Below are 26,795 nucleotides of genomic sequence, written 5' to 3' on the forward strand. Positions count from 1 at the left end.
TGAACTTTTTTCGTAGTGCGTCGACGCGGCAGCCGCGCGGGGGCGAAGAGTCAAGACAGAGAGTTGTAAAATATCAGTATTTTAGTACTCCAGGTAACGAAAAGTATTTTCGAAGATCTGCTCTGTTTCGGTCAAGTTTGGACGGATCTTCGGAGCAACTTTCGTTACTCGAACCCGGCCGGTCGAAATTTCATTGTGGGCAACCTCTCTAGTAACTCGCGAGGTATCTTTGGATTGATTAGCGCTGGATTCGCAACACCTGGTAAAGTTTGTTTGATTCCTTGATGATGTTATGGCCTGGAGAGCACGATGAAAGACAAGTACATGTAGTGGTCTTCCAGCGCAGTCTTTCTCAGCCTACTCAAGCTCAACTGATGAGAGATAAATTCCACAAAACACTGACTGTGCATTGAACAGGGACTGGTGCTTTCTTGCACCTTTGCCCGGTCGAAGGCTCCATGGGTATGGCGTGTGCCCTGGATGGCAGTCGTCAAGCCGTCAACTGGCGTCGAGTGTCAAGCCAAGTCAGTGACCAGGTGACAGTTCACTGACACTGACAGACTCAGTGGATAGCACGATCTTCAGTCTAGGGATCTGACTAGGCCATAGGGAGCAACCAACAGTTTCCATGGTTTCGTTCCATGTATTGTGGATTTGTTTTGTTTGATGACGTCAACAGATGTACAGGCATACATGTATCTGTCTACTCGCCACTCGCCAGTCAGTTTGTGGTCGGCCCCCCAGCTAGCCAGGCAGGCTATAGTGTGCTAGCTGTCCATGATCCATGACATCATTTTTATGCGGTACCGCACTGGGTAGATCAACTGGATGATCGCTTTCCGAAATGCTTACGAACGAGGCGTTTTCGGCACTCGGCTGCGCCGTTTGTGGTACGGGTGGCCGATTGCGATCAAAACGTTCTCCTTGTGTTGAGGCGAGAGACAGCTAGCTCTTCATGTCTGCACCTGTACATGATATTGTATTTGTAGACTGCAAACAGGGAGGTGAGAACGGGAATGCATACCCCAGTGCGGAACGGGACTAAACTTCAGTCTGTAGTCTACAGACTACACACACACACACACACACACACACACACACACACACATACATACACACACACACACACACACACACACACACACACACACACACACACACACACACACACACACACACACACACACACTCAATGCAGTGTACGTCCAACGCCATAACAAGGTGCTGAACACTCGCAGACACAATCAAACACACAGTTGCGAGAGCAAGACGATTGTGTGTTACACTATTATAATGCAATGGCAAGGTTCAACTTTGAGACTCAGCTCCAAGAGTTACTTGGTGTCCCAGACTCAATTTGGCTGGGATGCGTCCAAGTTGACCTGAACAAACCCGAGATAGGCCGTGGCTCGGATGCCACTGTGTATACAAGTGAGTTGGAGGGTCTCCCTGTTGCTGTGAAGGTCTTACATAGTATTTTACTCCAACAGGGCAATGTCGGGCGTGCAGCTCTTCTGCAGCGATTCGGCACTGAGTGCCTAGTCATGCGGCGACTGCAGCATGAAAGAATTGTGCGACTGCTCGGGATCGGCATTGCTCCCAATCAATCTCCGTGTATAGTGGTAGAACTGATGGCCGGCTCGCTAGGTGATCGAATTGGAGTTGTTCCAAGAGAGCCATTCGCGCAAAGCCTTCAGTATCTTGTCGACACGGCGGAAGGTTTGCGTTTTCTACACGGCAAGAACATTTTGCATCGCGATTTGAAACCCCACAACATCTTGATCACGGCAGGGAGAGCCAAGATAGCTGATGTAGGTTTGGCCCGCTCTCTTCACGGTGGTCAAGGTGCAGACTTGACAACTCTGACACGGTGCCCCGGTACGCCTTATTTTATGCCGCCAGAGAGCCTGCAAGTGGGCACAACATACGACGACAAACTGGATGTGTTTTCTCTAGGAGTGGTGATGCTGTCGCTGCTTGTGGGACGACCGCCTTCCCCAACTGAAGCTACTGTTCTGCTGGAGAATGGAACGCGGAGATCAGTTCCGGAGGGTCGCCGACGCAAAGCAGATCTGGATCGACTGGGCTCGGATCACCCACTGCATTCTCTAATCGTGTCGTGTCTGCATGATGATCCTGGATCTAGACCAACATCGGCTGATGTTCACATGCACTTACTGCAGATCTCACCTCACTCTATGGTAAGGATGTACTCACATAGTATAACATGACTTTGTACTCATTGTGCTGTACTGTTAGCATACAGCCTAGCTGGGTATACATGCAATGTGTACATGTAAATGGGAAATACTGGCTGATGCATGCCTGAATGGTGCAGCTACCAGAGCATACATTAGACCTGGCTTTGCCTATCTACACACTCATACTCTAAGGGCACGTTCGCCAAATTGTCACTCTTTGACTTTTCCAGGAGATTCGTTTTTCTGAATAGGTGGCCTTATTGGCCTCTTCAGAAAAACGAACTCCTCGAAACTCCACAACCTCATCCGATGGGAGGAGTGGAGTACTTCCGAAGAGTTTGATATGGCTACGTCACGTAGTACGTGGAGATGGTCGATCTGATCGGACGTCATCATCGCTAAGACAATTCGACTGAAAAACTCTAAAATGAAAGAAACCGTTCTAATGGGACACTTTAACTAATCTCTTTTTAAAATTTGTTCGAACAGTTGATGAAGACAATTCGAACGCCCCCTAAGTCTTAGCTGAATGTGCAGCATGACATTATATTACACATGATAAGGATCCTGATATTTCAGTGGAGGCGGCGCACCCTGTCTGGACTGTTACACTTCAAAAAGGCTAAACACTGACGTGTGCAAGATGATTGTATTGAAAAACACAGGCCTCACAATAACATGCTGGCTGGTGACTGGCTGTTCCCATGACATCGGCCATGTGACGTGTACATACACGGTGGCCAAAAGTTTTGACCCACCATGCAGATTTTTCGAATTCTGAAGGTTTGGGCTGTAAGCTACTAAATTTTTGGTCGAGGACCTCTGAATCAGGCTGAATAGTGAAGTAGAAATGAAAAATGCTGAAAGACGGAGTCATCTGGGGACTACTGTGGTCAAGTATAATATGTAAAAGGCGGGTCAAAACTTATGGCCAACGCCCGCACTTTCATAAACCGCCAACAGGATACACGGAATAGTGTGATTTCTAAAAAGTATTCAACTAAACTAAAGTCTAGAAGTCAGTCCTGGCCTATTCCAGATACATCCACCACTTTGTAACCCCTCCCTTGGCTTTGATGATCGCTTGCACACACTGCCGCATTGAATCGACGATCTTCTTGCGCTCGTGAGGAGAAATCAACTTCACACTCGCCACAGCTCATTCTGGTTTCTGGGGGTGATTTCAACATCGTGCTGCTTCAGCCAAGCAATTTTGCAGAGATTCTCAGTTGGATTGAGGTCAGGTGGCTGCAGGGGCCATGTCAGGGCGGTGATGCCGTTCACCGTCCGCCGCGCCTCCGTTCTGTTTGCGGAGCGTTTGCGGCCATAAGACACCACCCACACCATCCAAAAGCTGCATCATGCTCAGCAACATCATGTTTTCGGATGATGCGAGGTACTGGTCCGCATTCATCGTATCCATCACCCGGCAAATGCGCGCTACACCGTTGCTGGCCATGGCTCCCATACATTGATATTGCCGTCGCGGCGCTTCACAGTTTTGCGGGTGCATGTGCCAGCCAGAGCCTATCCTGTCCACCTCCTGACGTAAACTGCATCACCAGAGCCCTTGAGGTTGATTTTAGACTCATCAGTCCACAGAAATTACCACCAGTCATCACTGCTCCAGTCCTTGTGCGTCTATACAAATTTAAGGCGTTTTGCCTTATTCACAGCACTGATGAAGGGCCATTTGATGGCCATACAGCCACGTAGGCCTGGTCTCTGCAACTTGCGTCTCACAGAACGCACAGAAATCGCGTTACCACCGTCGCTCACCATCTCAGCTCGCAGGCAGTGACGGATTTGAGGCGATTCTCCATTGACTTCATGATATGGTGGCGATCTTGTCTTGCACTGGTCTCTCTTGGTCGGTCTGATCGAGGTGAAATGTAGTCAATTTTTGTTTCCTGACAATTCTACGTATCGTAGGATTACTCAAATCCAACAGAGGAGCGATACCACGCCAAAAGAGACCGTCAACACTCAGCTTCACGACCGTTTCCCTCACATCCTTGCTAATCTGACCTCGGTTCACTATCCTGGCTGAAAATACCATCTCCGTCGCCAAATAATCAAGTTTCATATCGCAAACTCTCAAAGTGAGAAGTCAGGTGTTGATTTTCAACTTTCCCGGCACGTGCATCAGCCTGACAACTTTTTTGAAACCGTACGGTACGGTAGAGCAAAATTTGGTCACGTGGCCATAAGTTTTGACCTACCCAAATGTATGGTGATCCATCAAAAATCTCAGTTGACAACGGATTCTTGCAAATTTTAGTGTCCTTGCCAAGTTTCAATCGGCTTTGGCCTCAAAGAAGTCAAAAACGGCGTGTTTAGGAGCCAGGCTGAGCTGTACTGACGATTCCATGGTGTGGGTCAAAACTTTTGGCCACCACTGTAGCAGTAGTATGCATCTGCAGTATGCATAGTATAGCCCAGTGAAATGATGTAATCAACTGGGGGGGGGTGTTGTTATAGATTTGTATAGGTCCCTCATCCAGAATGATAACATGAAAACATAAAGACAAGCAGTGGATCAGAGCCATAAGGGGTCGTCCGTGATTAAAAAATTAAATAATCCGTCCTCATACAAAAGGGGTTGGGCGGTCAGGAGTGCTGGCGGAATTTAATTTTTTTATTTTTCCGAGTCCAATTTTCATAAACCTTTTTTTTACTTCAGTGACTTTCATACAGTTGTTGCACTGGCTTTGCAGTGTACTGACTGTACTCGTAATGTCGCAAACACCAGTATGATGAACATGCACCCTGGCACATTCAATTTTTCTTGACCAGCACCCTGCTCATTTACAGTCCCTTAATTGGTTCAATTCAGGTGGCACCACCCGAAGCTGCGTTCGTCTCTCCCTAGCTAGGTCTACCCTATTCGTAAATTCCCCTTTCTTTTCCTCCTACTCCACGTGGCTCCAACTGCCTCCCAGTGTTAGACAAGCCCCAGATATGCCCAAATTCCGTACCCTCGTCAGACAGCACTTCAGTATCTCCCAGTAAACAAAGTCACAGTCACCACTTCCGCTGCATAGCTCGCTGAGCATCCCATTGCTTTTAAGTTGCTAATCCCTTCCCACTTTGTGTACGTGCTCTTCATTTTCTTTTTTCTCTTCTTCCGTGGTTGGTCTCACCCTCTCCTCAATTCAATTGGCTGTCTTGACATGCCACGAGGTGCAGAAATAAATAAATAAATAAATGTAGTTGTAGGACGTGCATGGCCGTTGGTAGACCTACTAAAACAAAAACAAACAAAAACCAGAAACAAAACAAACTAGTACAGTAGCTACTAGTACAATGTACCTGACACAGGTGCAGTCAGTGACCCTGGGGACAGGAGTTCTTTTTTTATAGCTGGGCATTGGGAAAAAGCAAAATATTGATGGGACAAAATGGGGTGGGTGGGTGGGTTAGAGACAATTTTTGACGGGGACGGATTTTTTTAATTTTCGATAATTACGGACGAGACTCCTAAATCCATAATAGCAGTGACCAGTTAGTACTAGTCAATATACAGAGATTACTGCTCCACTCCGTCAATTTTGAATTCTTCCTTACAAAATAATTGAATGCTTTCTTTCGGATTTGTGAAATTGTCTCATTGTACCACACACCACGGATTTTTTTTGTTTTCTGAGATCCATAGGTACAAATGCTTGAATTGGGTGCACGCAGAGCATAATAATCCTTAGTGTGTGTGTGTGTGTGTGTGTGTGTGTGTGTGTGTGTGTGTGTGTGTGAGTGTGTGTGCGTGTGCGTGTGCATGTGTGTGTTTGTGTGTGAATACATGTATGTGTGCGTGTGTGCATGTGTGTGTGTGCATGTGTGTGAATATGTGTGTGCATGTGTATGTGTGTGTTTGTGGATGGTATTATTTTTTACGTGTTTGTCTAGTCTGCAGATCGCTATTTGAGTCAGTTTTCAGACATTCTGACTCAACTGCAAACGATTTCCACACAACAGCAGGCAATCATCACCCGAGTGACAGCTGTGGAAGAGAAAGTGAACGGCATGGATGCATTGAGGGAGAGAGTTTCCACCATCGACACTAACCTCAGTGCCCACTCATCAACTCTCACTTCACTCAATTCCACCATGGATACACGCTTGGCTGCAGTGGATTCACGCTCGGCTGCAGTGGATTCACGCTTGGCTGCAGTGGATTCACGCTTTGCTGCCCTGGAGTCCCGTGCCTCCAGACAGTCGTCTAGTGCCAGTACTCAACGTCTGACGGCGAGCACCTCACACAGCCGTGACTCTATTCCCCAGTCCTCTCCAGCACCACGCAGTACATCTTCTGCAACACCACCGATGATGTCATCCAGCGCTTCCTCAGCTGAAACACCAGCTAGAGTGCCCAGACAAGGTTCAGCCTCAGATCAGACTACTTTGCCCAGAAACACGTTGTCACCATCATCATCATCAGCATCAGCAGCAGCAGCGGCAGCAGTAGTAGCTGCATCTCCACCACGGAAGGTTGGTCTACTTTTGAAAGGCTTACTTTTACAAGTACAAGTTTATGAGAACGGTGTACATGTATACAATTTCTCCCGTGCAGTCTGTTACCCTGCATGACTGGGTGTATAGTGGTACGTGTATGACGTCATCATGCATTAGTTGAGTATAGTTTACATACACACAACACTGGTGTGTGTTCAAGTCAGAGTTTCACTATGCAGGGCAAAACCATGAGTATATATTATGACTAGTATTGCTACAAATGATATTAGTTTAGTCCTTTCCTTTGTTCCCTTTGCTGCCGACTCCATTGTTGTTGCCTCAACGTTGAGTTGTGGTCATGGTAGCGCTTGAAACTGCCTTGTCATGGACATTCTGGAGGATTGATAGCGCTACCACTTTTTATCAATTTTTGTAGGGTTATGAAGTTCTAAGTTTTGTAGGGTTGTATACTGTAGTCAGAAATGTGTTCCCCCACCTTAGGGTGATGTATCCCATCATCTACTCCTTATACAAAACATGAGGTCAATGAAAATTTGAAATCGAAGTATGAAGTGTATGACCACCCAGCCAGGTTTGACATCACTACTTTCTCCCTCTATTGTCCTAGTGTTGATTGCTGTTGTTCTTACTGCTCTCCTGTATTGCAGCGTGATTACACACAGATCCACAAATCAAGGTACTCATTTGGTAGATATGGCAGTGGGAGAGATCAGTTTAAAGGCCCTTGTGGACTAGCATCCAACAAAGCTGGTGACCTGATCATCTGTGACCGCAGCAACCACAGAATAAAGGTAACTGAACTCACAGTACAATGCTAACCGACAAGTACAGTGTGTATGTAAATGTCACTCTGATAGATGACCTGCTCAGGAGGGTCTGTGTGTGCATTTGTATAATTGAAAAATAAGGATCCCAATTGGTCAGGTTGAAGATGCTCAAGACTGTCTGAAACAGTAGTAGACAATCCCTTGGATGAATTCTTCAACATTCTAAATTTTATGTTATTGCACCATCCAGTTAACCTGTAAGCCCAGTGTCATGCAGGTTCTCACACGCAACGGGAACACTTCGTGGTAGTAAAATAGATATTTCGCAAACAACAAAAAGACAACTCTTTCTCTTCCTTTCGAAGAACCGAACTAAAGATTATATTACTTGCCGAGCCTCATCGAAAACAAACCCTGAAACAGCCCTACACTACACTAGTACGGGATTCAGCCCAGAGCAAAAAATAATCATGAGTCATTATACAATGCATGCAGTGTAGCCGTGAAAACTGGTGAATAAAGAATGCAGTAGGTTGGCAGCACGTGACCCGTCGTACCGCAGTACGCGACGGCGTCGCGGCTTAGAAAATGAAAGGAAACACTGCGAGAAAAGACAAAACGAAAATACATGTCCCTTTGTCAAAACTTAGAAGAAACAAACAAAATGCGACCAAGAATCATTTTGAGAGTCAACGTCAATACTCTTGTGCAGTTGTGCAAATTCTTGTCTTGCACTGTGCAACGCAAGAAACAAACACACCTACGAAATAACTCGTGAACTAACTGTAGGCTAAATCACTACATGTACGCGAAATTGCGTTCCAAAATAAACTGAATTTCTGAGACATTTCATATTTCACATCCTGAGAGAAATATTGAATAAATAGTAAATACTTCATAAAAAACACATGGCCACGACGGCCTTCCCAACATACCCCCCTCCTTGATACATCCGTATCAAAGAATGAGTAAAATGAGAAAAGAGATCGAACTGACTAAAGATGGCGATAAGTCCATCTAAAACGTGCGTACGGACTGTCAGCCTTTCACAACCGGACATAGCCGTACAACTGACCTGGTTACCTGCTTGCCTCCGACCTGGAGCTTAGCGACACGCACTCTGCCGTCAGAACCAGGGTAGACCTCCAACACCCGTCCAAGAGGCCACCTGCCACGGGGGGTATCAGCTGACACAACGAGGACGATGTCACCGACACTGAGATCCGGGTACTCTTTCCACCACTTGGAGCGACGATTCAGGGCTGGTATCCACTCCTGCATCCACCTTCGCCAGACATGGGATACAAGCATTTGGACGTGTTGCCAGCGGCGCCGAAGACACGGTGACTCGACGGCAAGATGATAGTGCTCAATGCGTCCAACCAGGAAGTGATTCGGTGTGAGTGGCAAGTCGTCGCGGCTGTCACTAGAGGGAGGAACAATTGGACGAGAGTTGAGTAGCGCCTCTGCGCTGCAGAATGCTGTTCGCAGCTCCTCATCGGTGATTGATGCCTGCTGTAAAACATGGTAAATAGCCTTCTTTGCTGCTTTTACCATACTTTCGTGAACGCCTCCAAAGTGTGGTGTCTGGGCAGGGATGAAATGCCACTTGATCCTCTTCATGGTAGCGCTGTGCTCCAGGACGTGTTGCTCCTGCTCGGTGAAGATCTCCGATAGCTCACGATTAGCCCCGACGAAGTTCGTACCATTGTCCGAGAGCACTTCAGCAGGAACACCTCGGCGGTTGCACATTCGTTGAAAGGCGTTCAGAAAGCTGTCGGTATCCAAACCTGTGGCCATTTCCAGATGCACAGCACGACAAAGACAGCAGGTGAAGACGCACAAGTACCGCTTAGCTCGTCGTTGCCCTCGACCCTGTACTGTTGCGAATGGTCCAGCAAAGTCGACGGCCACGCGACTGAAAGCGTGGAGAGGCTCCTTCAACCGGATCTTGGGCAATGGTGCCATGATCTGCGTGGCTGGTTGTGCTTTACGAAATTGACATTTCACACAGGAACGTTCGTACTCCCGGATGGCTTCTCGAATCGCCACGATCCAATATTTCCTCATGAGGACTGCCATAGTGTGAGCTGTACCTGCGACGTGATGGTCTGCCTCATGCTGGTCTCTGATCACTAGCTGTGTTATCCAGCAAGACCGCGGCAAGATGATCGGGTGCTTGGCGTCTTGACTGAGATACTGTGCCTCTTGGAGCCGTCCTGTCATTCTCATCACACCAACTTCATCCAAGAACGGGGTCAGGCTGCTCAGTGGACTGGTTGCCGGTAATGGTTTGCCCTTCTGCAGTGACGAATATTCAGCAAAGGCATCCTTCTGGCTTGACCGAATAATGGCCTGGAGGCTGTCTTCGACTTCCTCGACCGTCAGCTGACCATACTGTCTCTGCGTGGCTGGGATTCGGCAGTTTGAGGAAAAGCGCAGCACCCACGCCGTCAAGCGGACCAGCCGCTGAAGCGAAGAGAATCGTTCAGGCGCCAGAACCCACTCACTCGTCGAGAGGAAAGACACACATGTCACTTGGTGGTGTTGCTGACCTTCTTCGGGTGGTTTGGCTTTCGTGCGGACCTCTGGTGCAGCTGGAACTTTGAATCCCTCGGGCTGCTGTGGCCGTTCTTCGATGCTCTGAACGAGATATGACGGACCGTTCCACCACAGCACATTCATCGCGATAGTAGCGCTTGATGTTCCTCGTGACAGGATGTCAGCTGGATTCAACGCCGTCGGAACGTAGAACCACTGACTAGGCGAGGAAGAAGCCTGGATCTCACCGACGCGGTTGGCCACGAATGGCTTGAAGACCCGGCTGCTGTTCCTTATCCACCACAGGACATCCATGCTGTCACTCCAGAACACGACATTCTCCATTGCGATGGCGAGTGTCTTGGCTACGGACACACCAAGACGACATCCGATGACTGCTCCCATTAGCTCGAGTCGGGGGATGCTAACAGCTGATAACGGCGCCACTTTGGCTCGAGCCATGACGAATCGACTGGACCTCGTACCATCCTGGTACACATGACAGAGATAAGCGACTGCTCCATATGCATCTTGCGAGGCATCGCAGAATACATGTAGCTGAGTCTCCACCACCTCCTCATCGCGTTGAAGACACCGGTGAACTCGGACATCCTGGAGTGCATCCATGTCGGCACACCACTTTTGCGCTTCTGCGCCTAGCTCTGGCGGCAGAGAGTCGTCCCAGTCAGCACCTGCTAGCCACATCTTCTGGAACAACATCCGACCAACTATGGTGAATGGCAGTACGAATCCGATCGGATCAAACAATGTGGCTAGGTTCTTCAAGAACGCTCTCTTGGTGACAATGTCTGATGGCGGCTTGACATGAATCAGGAACTCGTCTTCCTCTGCTCGCCACTTAACTCCGAGAGTCTTGGTCGTCGGCAGGATTCCATTAGCGAGGTCCACTTCCTTGGCTCGGTCCTCCTCGGGGACTTCGGCGAGCACCTCAACATTGTTGGAAATCCATTTTCGCACATGCATTCCAGCGAGACCCCACAGCGCCGTAAGCTCGTGGTACAGCTGAATCGCTAGCTCTGTTGACTTTGTCGAGTCCATTGAATCGTCCATGTGCGTGGACTTCAACACGGTTTCTGCTGCCATAGGAAACTCCTCCCGGTTCCGCCGCGCATGCTCTTGCGAGACCAGTTGAGCTAAGAATGGAGATGCATTGATCCGGAACACCACTCTATTGTACTGGTTAACGGCCGGTTGGTCCTCCGTATCTTCTCGCCAAAGAAATCGATGGAACTGTCGGTCATCCTCTTCCAACTCGATTTGTAGATACATCTCTGCCACGTCGGCTACCAGTGCGTTTGGGTGTCGCCGAAACCGCAGGAGAACGTCGGTGAGGTCCCGTTGTAGTTTGGGCCCAGTGCTGATGTAGTCATTCAGACACTTGCCTTTCGTCTTTGCTGCTGCATCAAAGACCACACGCACCTTTGTGGATGTAGCCCCAGGTCGTACAACAGCAAAGTGCGGCAGATACCAGCCGTCGCCATCACTTGCGTTGCTGATCTTGCTGATATACCCTTGTTCTAAGTGACGGCGAATCACGGTTCGGTATTCCTCAGCGACGTCTGGCTCCTTCGCCAGGCGTCTCTCTGCTGCGATGAGCCGCTTCATTGCAGTTTCTCGACTGTAGTTGTCCGGAGGTGGTCTCTTGATCCACGGCTCCGAAACCTGGTATCTTCCGTTCTTGTAGGTCATCGACTGGACCGTCTGATCAAAAACGGCTTGATCATCTGCACAGAATTTGTACGACTGGGGAAGTTCCTCCACCTCCCACATCCTTCTCACCAGTGCATTCAGGTCGACGTCCTTTCCGAAGTATGTGCGGGTGAAATTTGTCGTCTGTTGCGGTCTGGTGCTCCTGCCAACGCATGTCCACCCGAGTGGCGTTCTGCGTGCGAATGGCTCATGAGCCTCACCATAGACTTCCTCCATACACCTGTGGAGACTAGCGTGGTCAAGGCCGATCAGCGCCTCTACTCGCTTCTTCTGGCATTGCGGAAACTCGATGCCGTTGAGGTGCGGATACCGTGTCTGATCTACCGACCAATCATGAGGTGTAAGGTTACCGGTGACATTCTTGGCAGTCAGAGCAGAGAACTGTGTGATAAATCTGCCATCCAGACTCTCGATGTGGCAGTCGACTGGCATGGTCTCTAGGGTCTCGATGCGGCCGTTCAGTGTGCTCACTGACACTTCTTGTGTGGGAGCGCTAAGCTCTAGCTGTGCCGCAACGTCGCAATTAAGGTAAGATTGCGTGCTGCCGTCGTCCAGCAGCGCGTTGACCTTGAAATTCTTGTCGCCGTGGCGAAGTATGACGGGAACGGTTCGCAGTGCGACAGCTCTAACGCCGACACTACTCATATGTGTGGCCATGGAACTGGTGTCACCCCCCTCCGTGGAGGCGCTAGACTGGAGCACTGGCTTCTGTGAGGCTCCATTCGAGTCTGTAGTAGCACTAGACTTTCCGTGCAGCAACGCGTTGTGGGTCTCTGTACAACCGTCGGCACCACAGGGCTGCGACCTGGGACAGTTATTTCCCAAATGACCAGAGTTAAGGCAACGGTAGCAAAGCTTGAGCGTCCGGGCCTTCTGCCAACGCTCTGCAATTGACAGCTTCCGATACTCTAGGCATTTCCAAACGGGATGGATCTTCGTGCAGATCGGGCAACTGCTGCTGCTCTGGGCCTTCTTGGGCTTGTCAGCGAAGAATGCCTGATGCTTCACTCCACCATGACTGGCCTGGCCCTTCAGCGGGTGACTCTTTGCTGTTTGAGTGGACCCTACTGGAGTTGCCGTGGAGATACCTTGGATCGTCTCCTGGGCTCGTACTTGGAACTCGCTTTCCAGCTCCACCCATTGCAGAAGCGCTTCGACAGATTCAGAGGTGCTTGTCTGGTGTATCCACTTCTGGTAGCTCAGCAGAAGAGACACCCCCAGCTTCTGTGTTAGCCGGACATAAAATGTCCCGTTAGCCAACTCCTGTGTCTGACCACTCGCCTTCAAATTCACCACAGCGACATCGAGTAGCTCCGCAAAACGCTCCAACTCCTGGGCGTTTGCAGATCTCATCGCTGGGAACTTCTCAAGGGCTTCTAGATGCACTGCAACTAGACGTCGCTGACCACCGAACTTGCGTTCCAGCCTACGTCGTGCTGCCTCATACGCCTCGGCCGAGTAGCCAAGAGTGTCGATAGACCGTAGTGCATCGTCCGCGAGGTATTTTCGGAGCTGCAATAACTTCAGCCCATCCGGAATGTTAGCGCGACCAATGCACATCTCAAACGCCGCCTTCCACGTCTCATATTGCCGCTTGTCGCCCTTGAACGTTGGAATTGACACTTTCTCTAAATGTCGGTACAATTCGATTCTACCAGAACCACTCGCTTGCACTGGTAGACCACTCGGCGAAGTCATGGCAACTGGAAGACTGCTCGGCTGCACAAGACCATAATCTTCACTGTGTGATGCGTGACCTGGCTGACCAACTGGTATTTGTTGCATGACCGGTTGGGTCGCTGGTAGTGTAGACATTATTCCAGACTGATTCGGCAAGACGTGTGTCGGGAAGGCGGGTGCCGACAAGAAACCCGGTGGTGTTCCAAATGAGAATGGATGTCCAGAATGGGTCGGCGGTGGAACGTACAAATTTCCTGATCCCGGCACAAATGCAGGTGTAGAAGCCGAGAGAGTATGACTTGCAACTGCACGAGGCTGCACAGCTGGAGTTGGTTGCGTCCCACGAGGAGGCTGCACTGCAGGAGTTGGTTGCGTCTGGGCTGACTGCACGAGTATGGTCGTGGCCGACAATGCTCTGGGTGGTACACTGACCCCGCTTGAACTACGGTTAGGGGCAGTGATTACGTTTCTTGCCGAAGCTGCCGACGTAGATACCGGTGCCTGCTGCACGCCAGACTGAGCAATGCCACTTGCCTGGTTACTCCCTGCAGACTGATGACCAATGTTCAGCGGTGTTGCCATGGTTTCGGCGGTTGCCATGGCAACCGGGTGAACTTTTGACAAGAGCTCCGCCGTAAACGGTAACGTAGGTACAGACGACAAAGAGACCGGAAAGGACACCTTGATTGTGCGTGACTTGTCTGTACTCACATTGGTTGCTGTGGTTGCACTTGACGACGACACAATTGGCTGGCTGTCACTGACGCTTGCCATGTCAGCCCCAGGCGGTTCGTCCTGTCTATCATGATGGTCACCACTTGGAGTTCCCAGGGGGAGTGCCGATGCATTTGCTCTCAGAGGTGCTCCCGAGGAAACGGCAGGCGGCTGGGTAGTCCTCTCAACAGTCGCACTCTGGCTGACACTGGATGCAGACACATTCCCAAAACGACTGAGACTCTTCTCAGCACACATGTTCTGTTTTTCCTCAAGGGCCTTGCTAGGAGAGTGTGGCGGTGTCAACATCCTCCCACTTGCTCTGGGATTCTCCAAGCTCTGCGTCAACATTGCCTTTACTAATCTTATGTTCTTGGCTCTGGTGATGGAAGCTGGCGAACTTTCACCCGTTCTGGCTCGACTTGGCCTCTTGCTTATTTCTGCCAGCACGTCGCTGGTCTTGCTGACAGCATCGCTGTAGTCGACGTTGATGACCTCTATCTCCTCGTGCACTTTTTCTGTGGGTAGTCCTAATTCTGCGTACCGAGTTACCAGTTTTAGACACACATCCACAGCGTTGTGAACACTCTCAGTCACGTCATCCAACAACCTCTTGATCTCTTTCGAGGTCGCATCCTCTTCGTAGATCCTGCTGAGCAACAAGTTTCGATTTCGTGTGACATGGAACTTGGCCTTGGCCTTGGCCTTCTTGCACTCCTCAAGATCCATGTTGTCCAGCGAAAAGCCGAAATGCTACTCACTACCACACTGCGCTTGGTGAAGGAACCACTACTTGACAACCATCCTCTGCTACCAATTTGTCATGCAGGTTCTCACACGCAACGGGAACACTTCGTGGTAGTAAAATAGATATTTCGCAAACAACAAAAAGACAACTCTTTCTCTTCCTTTCGAAGAACCGAACTAAAGATTATATTACTTGCCGAGCCTCATCGAAAACAAACCCTGAAACAGCCCTACACTACACTAGTACGGGATTCAGCCCAGAGCAAAAAATAATCATGAGTCATTATACAATGCATGCAGTGTAGCCGTGAAAACTGGTGAATAAAGAATGCAGTAGGTTGGCAGCACGTGACCCGTCGTACCGCAGTACGCGACGGCGTCGCGGCTTAGAAAATGAAAGGAAACACTGCGAGAAAAGACAAAACGAAAATACATGTCCCTTTGTCAAAACTTAGAAGAAACAAACAAAATGCGACCAAGAATCATTTTGAGAGTCAACGTCAATACTCTTGTGCAGTTGTGCAAATTCTTGTCTTGCACTGTGCAACGCAAGAAACAAACACACCTACGAAATAACTCGTGAACTAACTGTAGGCTAAATCACTACATGTACGCGAAATTGCGTTCCAAAATAAACTGAATTTCTGAGACATTTCATATTTCACATCCTGAGAGAAATATTGAATAAATAGTAAATACTTCATAAAAAACACATGGCCACGACGGCCTTCCCAACACCCAGTGAACACAAGAGCTGAGAAGTTGATGTAAGCAGAATGTCATTTCTCTTCAGACGTGATCAGTTTTTCTAAACTATCAAACTGGAGAAAGGTGATCATTGTAAATCACAAAAGACTTTGAATACCTGTGACACCCCCACTCGTAAATATTTTCTTGGCCGAGCCATTCCAATTGCACATCACCACCGCAACGAGGACAATTCCATTGTGATATTGATATCTCAGACCCTGAAGGCAGCTGCTTTGCTCCAACAGAGCCCATCAGTGGTGGTTGGTGATCCGTGTGAAGGAATAATGTCATAATAGGGTAAAACAGTCGCAATTCTGCGCTTTCTACGTCGAAGTTAGGCATGCTATAGGACACTGAGGCTATAGGTGATAACAGATCGTGCAAATGTGCGTTACTGGGACATACTTTCAGGTCGTCTGCAGTACTAGAATTGGTACAAAATCAACAAACAAAGAGAGGTGCTACTAGTAGCCAATAGCCACTCATACATACGAGTGCTGAATGTCCAAACACTGCACGCTTGTATGGTCAAATCTGTTAAAACTGTCAGTTATCACCTAACCCCTTTGTTTGCTAGGGCATGCCACACTAGAGAGAAAGTGTGAAATTGTGAAAGTTTTCGCCTATACAACATCAATCACTCATTGTATCTTAATCAACCATTATCAGCAATTTCCACTGATGAACTCTGTCACCATGTTGGACCAAAAAGCTATCTGGAGGGTCTGAAAAGTCAATATCTCAACTAAATTGTCCTGGCTGTGGTGGTGATGTGCAAGTGGAATGGGGCAGCCGACAGCACATCGGGTGTGCATGTGTGACTGACATTTTTGGACGAGCTTTTCGCTAGATTCACACTATAGAACTGCAACCAAATGTTTACTACATGTATGTTTGGATCTGGGCTATGTATGGGTGCATGGTTGTGTTAACATTTGTAAATTGTATTCCTTTTTGTCAATACACTTAGATACACGGTGTTGATGGCCAGTTCAAGCAGACGACTGGTCGGATGGGTACAAACTGTGGAGAGTTCAACTTCCCAGGAGCTGTGCATGTAACAGATGATGAACGAGTGATCATTGCTGATGCTGGCAACCACCGACTACAGGTATGGTCTTGGTGTTCCAATCATGTTGTAAGGATTACATGTAAACAGTATCATCTTTTACGTGCAAAATAGATCAACAATGCAGTAAAGCCAGCTGCTAAGAATAACTTCAAAAAGGCCCAGAGAAACAAAAGAGAAAACCGGAACACGGTAAGGGGCTTTCCGTAACTACATGCATAATAATTATGTATTTATTTAGAGACGTCTAATAGGCGTTTCTTTCTTGACCCACCTACCCCCCCCCCCCCCCAGAAACGCCCCCCCCCCCCAATGCAGATAACACCACTCATAATAAACACCATACTATGCACACGTATACAGTACAGTCGACTCCACTTATAACGAACTCACATATAGCGAATTTCGTGATATAGAGAACCCTTGTCCATGTACCTGTTTGAAACCATACAAAACTGACCCTTTATAGCGAACAGATTTCGTTTATAGCGAGCCAAATCTTGTCGGGCCGCATGTAAACCAAATACAAAATTTGACCCTTAATAATAGCAACGTTACAGCAGCGTTTTCGTTTGTAACGAACCAAATCTTGAAGGGCCGCATGTACATGTAAAGCAAGTGCACCTGAGTCATACTGTCATGGGCTACATGTGCGCCTGAACCTGAAACCAAGTCCAAAGATCCTGTTTCACACCTACAAGTCTGCTGGTAGCTGCCTGTCACTGCACGCAAGCGCATGTTTCTGGGAGTACAGCGTATGGCTGTGTATGTGTCTCTGTCTACTCTGCTGTGACGCGTGTAGTGCAGTATAGTGCATCTCAACGCCTACCAGTACTAGCTGTAGCAGTGCTACTGTCGTGGACATGTAAATCCAGTCGATTAACCGGGGCCGGCGCCCTCAGTGCGTACAGAGCAGTGCACAATCATGTTGTTCCGCGATGCGACCAGCGCGTTCCAGCGCATGTGTGGTCTGGTTGCGCACGGCTGCATGGCCAGCGCCCTGGGGCCGCTAGACGTGCGACCGGATTTCCATATCCACTACAGTATAGTACATCATGTACATGTACACACGCGGTATGGTATGCATACACTCTGAAATGTATTTTTTAGAAACGCCTTGCAGGCGAACCCACCACAAACGCCTGTTAGACTTCTCTAAGTAAATACATGTGTTTACAGACGACCCCTGAGTAATCAACAACATACAATTACACAAACATGTACATTTTACACAAACTATGTTGTCATTGGATACCCACATTATAACCCATGCAGAAGTAAATACCTCTTTGTAACACAATTTTATTGAAATGGTTTTCTTGCTGCAATGATGAACACTTACTAACTAATGGCTCATGTTGCGAGCAAAACCTGTATTTGTTGGGCAGCACCACTGTTATTTCACACACACTCTCTCCTCTTCATACATTGGCCCACACATGTTAACACCCAAACACACACTTACACTAACATGCACCCACACACGCTCAACCACTCACCCACAGAATACACACTCAAAAACCTGTACATATCTGCATACATGCATTTCCTCTCAAGTGCACATAGAACCACATGCACACTGCCAACTTGTGACATTTCATGAACATAAGTGACGAAAGGCTTATAGAGCAGATGCAAGGTAGAACACAGGATTGGCAACATTGCAAGGAGATAGAAATGTGCTGCACCTCCAGACATGTGTGGCAAGCTAGGTAGCAGAGTTTGGAGAAGAATCATTATCAGAACAATGAAGCAGACTATCGCGATTGTTGGTGGTGTCAGTCAGTGCGGAGAAGCCCAATTCATTACCGTCGTAAACCACTACATTCTACCATCAGCCGTCTCAGACCGACAGAAGATGGGGATGTCCCTAGCTTTTAAGTCATGAGTAGTTGCATCCCATCGCCTGTTTTTTTCTTACTTGGACAACATCTCAAAGAAGCATTGGGCAGCTGTCCAAACAGGAGTTGATTGGAAATCTGGGAGGTTTGGCATTCTGGCAAGGTGACCTAACCCCTCAGGGCAATGCTGGCCAAAACATGTTGAAATGCCTGGTTTCAAGGTCTGCTTTCAGCGGAGTCCAGCACTCAGTACTATACACTAGGATGGAGGATATACAGGAAAAGTTTAGGTGTCATTTGGTGCACAGGGACAGGTTTTGTGGACAAAACACATCACAGTTCACAAAAGGGATTGTGTTCTTCAACATTACGCCGGCGCAATTCGCTTCTAGCGAGTAAACCGGTGTAGCAACAGAACCAAGGTAGAGAAGAATAGGGGCAAATCCTCTGTTGCCTTCCCTTTCAAAACAACAATGTTGCCGATGTCAGATGGTGCGATGTTCCTATCAGCCACAACGATTTTTTATCTTATCGACATTGATATTTAAGGCCCAACAAACAGACACATCCGGCAACATGCACAGATCCCCTACACAAAAACACACATCTGAACACACACACACTACTACTACTACTACTACTACTACTACTACTACTACTACTACTACAAGTACTACTACTACTACTACTACTACTACTACTACTACTACTACTACTACTAGCAGCATGACTTCCCAGATGGGCAAGTGTCACCCTTATAAAACGGGGACCAGAAAACGGGAGTCGGATCACAAGCAGGACCGCGAATGTCTGGCTAGGTCCTGCTGCCGGCGGAAATTGCGTTTACAATGTGGGCAGCTGAGGGGCAGAGCTGCTCTCTCAGCAGCAGATGGTCTCGCAGCACAATTGCAGTTGTGACGCTTGAACCCGGCCGCAGTACAGAAGTATCGCTGACATGTTGGGCAGTGCTGCTGGCAACAAGCTGAAAGTGGCACAGACAGACTAGACTGACTGTTGATGTGGGAGAACTCGTGACCCCCCCCCCACACACACACGCACACACACACACACACACAAACCCCCACACACAAGTACGAGTATACTAGCCTTATACGAGTGTTTTTTTCTACACTTTGTATGATCACCACCTCGTTTACTAGCCTTCTGACTTAGTTTTATCACATTCATCAGCAACTCGTATGTGTCTATTGTATCACCACGCGACTACAAAACCTTTGTATGTTCACCGCTTACCCTTACTTACCTTTACTTGTATGTTCACCGCTTACCCTTACTTAACCTTTGTATGTTCACCGCTTACCCTTACTTTGTATGTTCACCGCTTACCCTTACTTGTATGTTCACCGCTTACCCTTACTTGTATGTTCACCGCTTACCCTTACTTTGTATGTTCACCGCTTACCCTTACTTTGTATGTTCACCGCTTACCCTTACAGTAACTTGTAAGTAGTTCCATAAAGTAGTAAAGTAGTTCCGTAAAGTCCACTGATGACTGCAGCAGAAAATCGGTTCTGGAATTACACACCATTTTTTAACTCTAAACGCGTTTACTTGCATGGTAATGTCTCTGGCACTAATACTGCTCATAGCATTAATTATACTTTTGTCTCCTCGAAAACTGGTACGAATAATTTGACAAATTTATTTGCCATTTCTAAATCATCTTGATTTCTCCTGTCCATCTCCATGCCCCCTCTGCAGATCACTGACAAGGACTTCTCCGAGTTCAGCACCATAGGAAGGCATGGATCAGGAATTGGCGAGTTCGTTTTCCCATCTGGTGTTGTCCAAGTGAACCACAGCGCACTGGGCCAGTGCCTTGCAGTGACGGATACATGGAACCATCGGGTTCAGGTAATACCCACACAGTACACACTGTACATGTACAGTTGTATTGTGTAAAATCCCTCTCCTACCCACTAACAGTGTACTGTGGTATACATAAAGATAGAACTAGCCTATATCACTGTTCAGCATCAAGTTGTGGGACTGTTTTCAATCATGTAACAGCAGATGAAGAATATACTCTTAAAACAGTACAATCCCAGTTGATAATTTTAGTGGAAGTCGATTGTAACATAATTATGCATTGGTAAGCATGCATGTGTGTGTGTGTTGGGAGGGGGGTGGAGGGGGAGTGCATGTTTGATGGGTGTGTCAGCTAATTCTGTTGGTGGGTGCTCTAAAGCCAGATTGTGACTGTGTGTGTTGCCATCTACTATACATGTATTACAGTTTTACGTTCACTGGGGCGGGGGGGGGGGGGGGGGAGGTAAGTGCTGTTAAACCCTTTTCTGCACCATGTGCTAAACCACTCACACATGTGTGGTGAGCCTATAAGTGGAATAATTTCCAAGTCCACCCAGAGTTAGTCGATTTCAGTATATCTGCCGTTGGATGGTTCGATAGCCAATCCCTCGCCCTTCAAGCTTTGGAAATGAGCATGTAAAAGGACAAGCGCATTGGTATGCAGCTCGGGTATGATGTGACGTGTGTGGGTGGAGCCGTTTGAGTGTGGGTGAGCGGGTCCATTTGGCTGGTGTTTGTGTGTGGGGGCTTGATGGTGTGTACACGATTGTATGTGTGTGTGTGTGTGTGTGTGTGTGTGTGTGTGTGTGTGTGTGTGTGTGTGTGTGTGTGTCCCATATGGTGTAGTGGTATGTGCAGTGATTTCAAATCGATAGGTTGTGGGTTCGATTCCTGACGATTATGGTCACACACGTCTTTCTTCTCTTTCTCAGACCCCTTCTGATTTTCCTTTCATTCACCTGGGTGGTTACCAACAGCCAGTGAATGCCGGAGTATGCGGTGTGGTGAGTGTGCGGGAAAAAATGAAAAAAGAACAAAAAGTAGGGATTCACTGGCTAAAAAAAGCCACTTCGTAGCTGTGTGGTGTAGACCAGGCTGAAAAGTGGCGGTCAATTCTTCAGCCTTGCAAGCTGTTGAATGGTGCAATCCCAGCACAAGTTGCTATGGCTTCTGCTGTAGCATCGCTATCGTCAAATGGTCAAATGAGGAGTTTGTGCCTGTGCACTGTGTGTATGTGCGGGCATGTGTATGTGTGTGTGTGTGTGTACGTACGTGCGTGTGTATGTGTGTATGTTTGTGTGTGTGTCGCATATGGTGCAGTGGTATGTGCAGTCGATTTCCAATCGAGAGGTTGCGGGTTCAATTCCCGATGATTATGGTCGCACCCGTCTTTCTTCTCTTTCTCATTCTCCTAGCTCTTCTTTCAATCTCCTGGGTGGTTACGAACAGCCAGTATATGCCAGAGTATGTGGTGTGGCGTGTGTGTGTGTAAAAAGAAAAGAAAAATAGGGATTCACTGGCTAGAAGAAGCCACTTCAATCACCTGTGTGGTGGATACCAGGCTAATAATTGGTGGCGGTAAATTCATCCGACTTGCAAGCTGTTGAATTGTGTAATGCCAGCACAAGTTGCTATGACTAGCATAGCTGTTCGCTATTATCGCTATCATCGCTTCCGCGATGGGCATGTCTGAGGTCTGAGGTGTGTGTGTGTATAGGTGTATATGTGTGTGTGTGTGTGTGTGTGTGTGTGTGTGTGTGTGTGTGTGTGCGTGCATGCGTGTGTGTGTATGTGCAAGCATATTTTGGTGGGGTGTGTGTGTGTGTATACTAACTATGTGTGTGCGTGTGTGTGTGTGTGTGTGTGTGTGTGTGTGTGTGTGTGTGAGTGTGTATGTGTTCGTGTGTGTGTGTGTGTGTGTGTGTGTGTGTGTGTGTGTGTATGTATGTATGAATATGCATGAGGGTTGCATTGGCATACTGGTACTTGACTACACGTCTGTTTGTTAGAAAACTTCATAAAGTTCTATCACAGCCAAACCACCAAATCTAGTTGTAAGTTGTCTACTTCAGGTACTAATGTATTACATATCTCACAGGTTTACACACACTTGAGAGGAATCAAAAGCGTTTCTGCTGTAACTCTGAGTTTCACGGTTTTAATCGATCATCAGACAACAACTCACAGGTGTATATTCTTCTATGTACACTGGTACTGTACAGGTTGTGCCATGCAGTGGTAAGACAGGATATGCGTTTGGAACAGAAGGTAGTGGTCAAGGCCAATTTCAATTTCCAAGAGGCATCGCAGTGTACCACAACAGGTTGTTTGTTGCTGACGAGGACAACCATCGCATCCAGGTATGTTATCATGTTAATCTGGCAACAACGTCAAAAATATTAGAAGCGGTGAGGCCTCCTGCAGTTTCATACAGAATTACAGATGGAGCGGACTCGCTCCCTTCTATTTACACTGCAACGTTCGAACACATTTTCGTAGTTAAAACAACGTTTCGGCATATAGCCCTCATCAGGTTTGCAATGATGTGCAATCATTGCAAACCTGATGAGGGCTATATGCCGAAACGTTGTTTTAACGTGCAATCATTGCAAACCTGATGAGGGCTATATGCCGAAACGTTGTTTTAACTACGAAAATGTGTTCGAACGTTGCAGTGTAAATAGAAGGGAGCGAGTCCGCTCCATCTGTAATTCCAACGTCAAAAATGATGCCGAATACGACAAAAACCGCAATGACAACGACGGCAACAACGATGATGACGACAGAGACGACGGCGACAACAACAACAACAACAACAACAACAACAACAACAACAACAACCACAACAACAACAACAACAACAACAACAACAACAACAACAACAACAACAACAACAACAACAACAACAACAACAACAACGACAAAAACGACAATAACGACAACAGCGACAACAACGACAACAGCGACAACAACAACAACAACAACAACTACTACTACTACTAAAACTACAGTACCGGCAACTGAAATCCGACCCCTGGGCGGTGGGTTCACATTCTAGCGGTCTCTGTTTCGTAGTTTTACCATCCCGTGTAGGGTCTTTGCAATGTGAGCATTGTGAGCTCAGGGGGTCGGATTTCATTTGCCAGCACTGTAGTACAGCAGCAGCAGCAGCAGCAGCAGCAGCAGCAGCAGCAGCAGCAGCAGCAGTAATGGAAGCAGTAGCAAGTTCAGCTTTATATCGTTGTGACAGGTCTTTGTAGGTGGTTGTTCCAAACTTTGGTGCTTACACTTCATTCTGATTGACTTGACAGTTGACTGACTCATGACTGCCGTCTAGAGCCCATGACCAGCAAGTGGAATGTTTGACTCAGAAAATTTGCAAAAAAGCGCCACCCTCTGCTATATGCAGCGTTCCGGGGAATTCCCCCTAGGGTTCCCAGTAAAAAGGCAACGCCTGTTGAGAGTTCCCTAGTTAAATAATAAATTCTACTACTACTACACCCTGTATCAGCTGAGCTTCAGAACGTTACGGTAATCTGTGCTCTGAGAGCTCTGCAAAATGTGTTGCTCTCTGGCAAGAGCCGAGATCCAAAGTTTGGAGTAGCCACCTTCTTCAATTATATCCACTGAAATTGCAACATCTACATGTAAATCTGGAATTATATTGTTTCTTTTTTGCATGTCTAGTGTGCATGAGACTTTACTGGTATTGACAACCCATCTATCGGAATATACATTGGACAGGGTCGGGCAGGAAAATATTCATCCAATCAGAAATGAATGTGTACGTTATGCAAGTGCTTGATGGCCATGTTCGCCTGTTACTTGTCCTTTTCAGTGGAAGATTGTATAGGCTGATGTGAAGTTAGACTCTTAAACATCATGTCTATACATCATGTCACAAACCAAACAGTGTCTGTGCTACAATAAATACATACATAGCAATCAAATGTTGGTGCCAGGTCCATGTTTTATCTCAGGTTATGAGTTTTTACAGTTGCACATCAGTAACCTTATCATCACTACAATAATGATGGTAGCTATGCACTGTGTGTTGGAGTATTATTCTTACACTCCTGTTATATCTATACTCTTCCTGTCAACACAGTGGTGTGTGTGTGAATGTTCAATTTATTTATTCCTCCAAAAGGTGATGACCGTCGATGGAGAGTATATCACTTCGTTTGGGTCAAAGGGCAGCTCTTTTGGTCACCTGCAGAGCCCGCACCATGTCACTACAGATGCCTACGGCAATGTACTAGTCGCAGATCATGGCAATGGACGTGTTATGGTGAGGGAGAGCTTGTTGTCGTGTTCTTCTTTCTAAATACCTACAGGCAGAGAGTAGTACCCAGTACATATACAACAGTGGAGCATGGTCAGTTTGTTGCTAGTCTGTGATTCATGGTCAGTACAATCATCAGACAACACTGATATGAACACAGAAAGTGATGCACACTGCATGCACAGAGTACGTTAGTAAAGCAAGAGTACATTAGCTCTTACAGTTCAAAAAACAAGGGTACATTCTACTCTTACACTACTTTCTTGTATAAAAGTGTGTCTCACATGTAAGCTTGCAATGAATACTAGTACTAGCATGATTTCCAAAATGGTACCTCTGGCACATATGCTTTAGGGTTTACCTAGTGTCCATGCATACTCAGACTGTGTAGAGTGCTGAATGTCTGGAGAACAGAGCAAGGGACACAGTGGACACACATCAATGCTACAACCAAGTCTTGGATGTACTGTAGCTGTGTTCTTACTGTATGCTTGGCTTGCATGTTGACATTTAGAGAAATGCCTAATGAGTTTAAGTAGAATTTAAGTACTTGTATAGGAGTATGCCTTCGAAGCCCATCTGTACAGTGAAACCAGTCTAACACGACCGCTCAAGGGACCTGCAAAATGTGGTCTCTGTTACCAGGTGGTCGCCTTATCCAGGGTCAATTGACTGGAAATAGCATCAATTGGTCCTGGTTGCAGTGGTCTTCTAGGACAGGTGGTCACCTTATCCGAGTGGTCGCCTTGACAGGTTTTACTGTACTTGAAATATACGTGCCATGTTGTGGTGGATTCAGTTTACGCCGGTGTAAGAGAACTTGGTTTGAGGTAACGTTACTGAATCTCTGACCGAAATTGTCTCCATGGTGCTGGTTTAATGCATATTCATCTTTCGATGAATGAAAACATATTTCAGAAGTAGCAAAGTGGTTTACACACCTATTGCATATACCTTATTTTCTGGAGTATTGTCATGACATCAGTCTGAGTCACGAATATTGTTTTTTCTGTACTGTGCCCACCATGTATTTGTGCCGGTGAATCACTGCAGTTTCACTTGTAACACGTATTTGATCTGATTTCTTGAACGTGGCAAATATTGCCACGTGAGTTTGGTTCTTGGCGGGCTTTTCAGTGATATTGGACGAGGAACGGTTTGGACTAATGGTTTTTTGGGTTCTTCTTCTTCTTCTTGCCAATCCGAATGGTAGTTCAACTCTTGTTCTCTTTGCCTGGTGATATATCGCGAGGAATAAAAAAATAGATCCAAGTCATTTTGCGACATGTATAAGCCGCACTTTAGACAGCAGTAATACATCCAAATAGAAGCCGGTGTGCCTTATACTACGATGGTCAAATCAACAGTGGTAAATGGGAAAGATGTTTCTATTTGGTGCTAAATGATTCAGAGGGCTCAGATGGGGCTTTTTTCCAGTGTGGCTTATACTCCAGTGTGGCTTATACTCCAGTGTGGCTTAGGCCCCATTCACACACGGTACAACACCGCATACAAGCATCATGTTCTTTGAAGTGGGCATGGAAACGTGCCCGAAAAGTGAAAAATCACATCAACGTTCAAAGCCATCCCGGAGCGGCTTTGAAGGCGGCTTTGAAAGCGGATTTCGGCTTTTAGTTTTCAGGCAAGTCGAAACAAGTGGTTTGGTGTGTGGAGTGCGCAGAGTTTTTGTTAGTTTTTGGAGAGTCCGGTAGTACCATGCCTCGAGTTGTCTTTTCTGCCGAGGCAGAGCTACGGCTGATAGAACTATGGGGAAAATACAAGCGAGAAAAGTGAAACTATGATGAAAAGAGCTGTTGCCGAGAAGAGGATTGCAGATGAGCTGAATCTGTGCGCAAAGCAGCTACCCGGAGTGATCAGGAAATGATATACACGGCCTACCCACGGCCGCTATCGTTCACAACTCCAGCACACTCAGAGGAATACACCAGTTGTGGAGGCGTTCCACCGAGATCATGCTAGCGGACCAAGAAATAGTATTTTTGAAATGTTTAGCCGTACCGGTGCGCTCAGTTCATGCAGAAATCAAAATATTTTAATTCCGCTATCGTTCACAACTCCAGCACACTCAGAGGAATACACCGGTTGTGGAGGCGTTCCACCAAGATCATACTAGCGGACCAAGAAATAGTATTTTTGAAATGTTTAGCG

At 47.2% G+C, this 26,795-nt stretch overlaps 1 protein-coding gene across 1 annotated transcript; it reads left to right on the forward strand.

Moving 5' to 3' along the window:
* The first annotated feature begins 1,283 nt into the window (after nt 1-1,283).
* On the forward strand, nt 1,284-23,277 carry LOC135816952 (uncharacterized). Its single transcript, XM_065330056.1, has 7 exons — nt 1,284-2,201; nt 6,105-6,686; nt 7,319-7,462; nt 16,572-16,712; nt 20,234-20,386; nt 22,564-22,701; nt 23,128-23,277. The coding sequence occupies exons 1-7, from the start codon at nt 1,299-1,301 to the stop codon at nt 23,275-23,277; spliced, it is 2,211 nt and encodes a 736-aa protein (XP_065186128.1). The 5' UTR covers nt 1,284-1,298.
* The last annotated feature ends 3,518 nt before the right edge of the window (nt 23,278-26,795 follow it).

This window comes from Sycon ciliatum, chromosome 5 (assembly GCF_964019385.1).
Source record: "Sycon ciliatum chromosome 5, ocSycCili1.1, whole genome shotgun sequence".
Lineage (NCBI taxonomy): Eukaryota > Metazoa > Porifera > Calcarea > Leucosolenida > Sycettidae > Sycon > Sycon ciliatum.

Bases quoted from the DNA above. Each gene is read 5' to 3' on its own strand.
- LOC135816952 (XM_065330056.1), top strand. From the start codon at position 1,299: ATGGCAAGGTTCAACTTTGAGACTCAGCTCCAAGAGTTACTTGGTGTC. The intron at 7,463-16,571 runs GTAACTGAACTC...CAATACACTTAG, and splicing joins GCAGCAACCACAGAATAAAG to ATACACGGTGTTGATGGCCA. The intron at 16,713-20,233 runs GTATGGTCTTGG...CCCCCTCTGCAG, and splicing joins CTGGCAACCACCGACTACAG to ATCACTGACAAGGACTTCTC.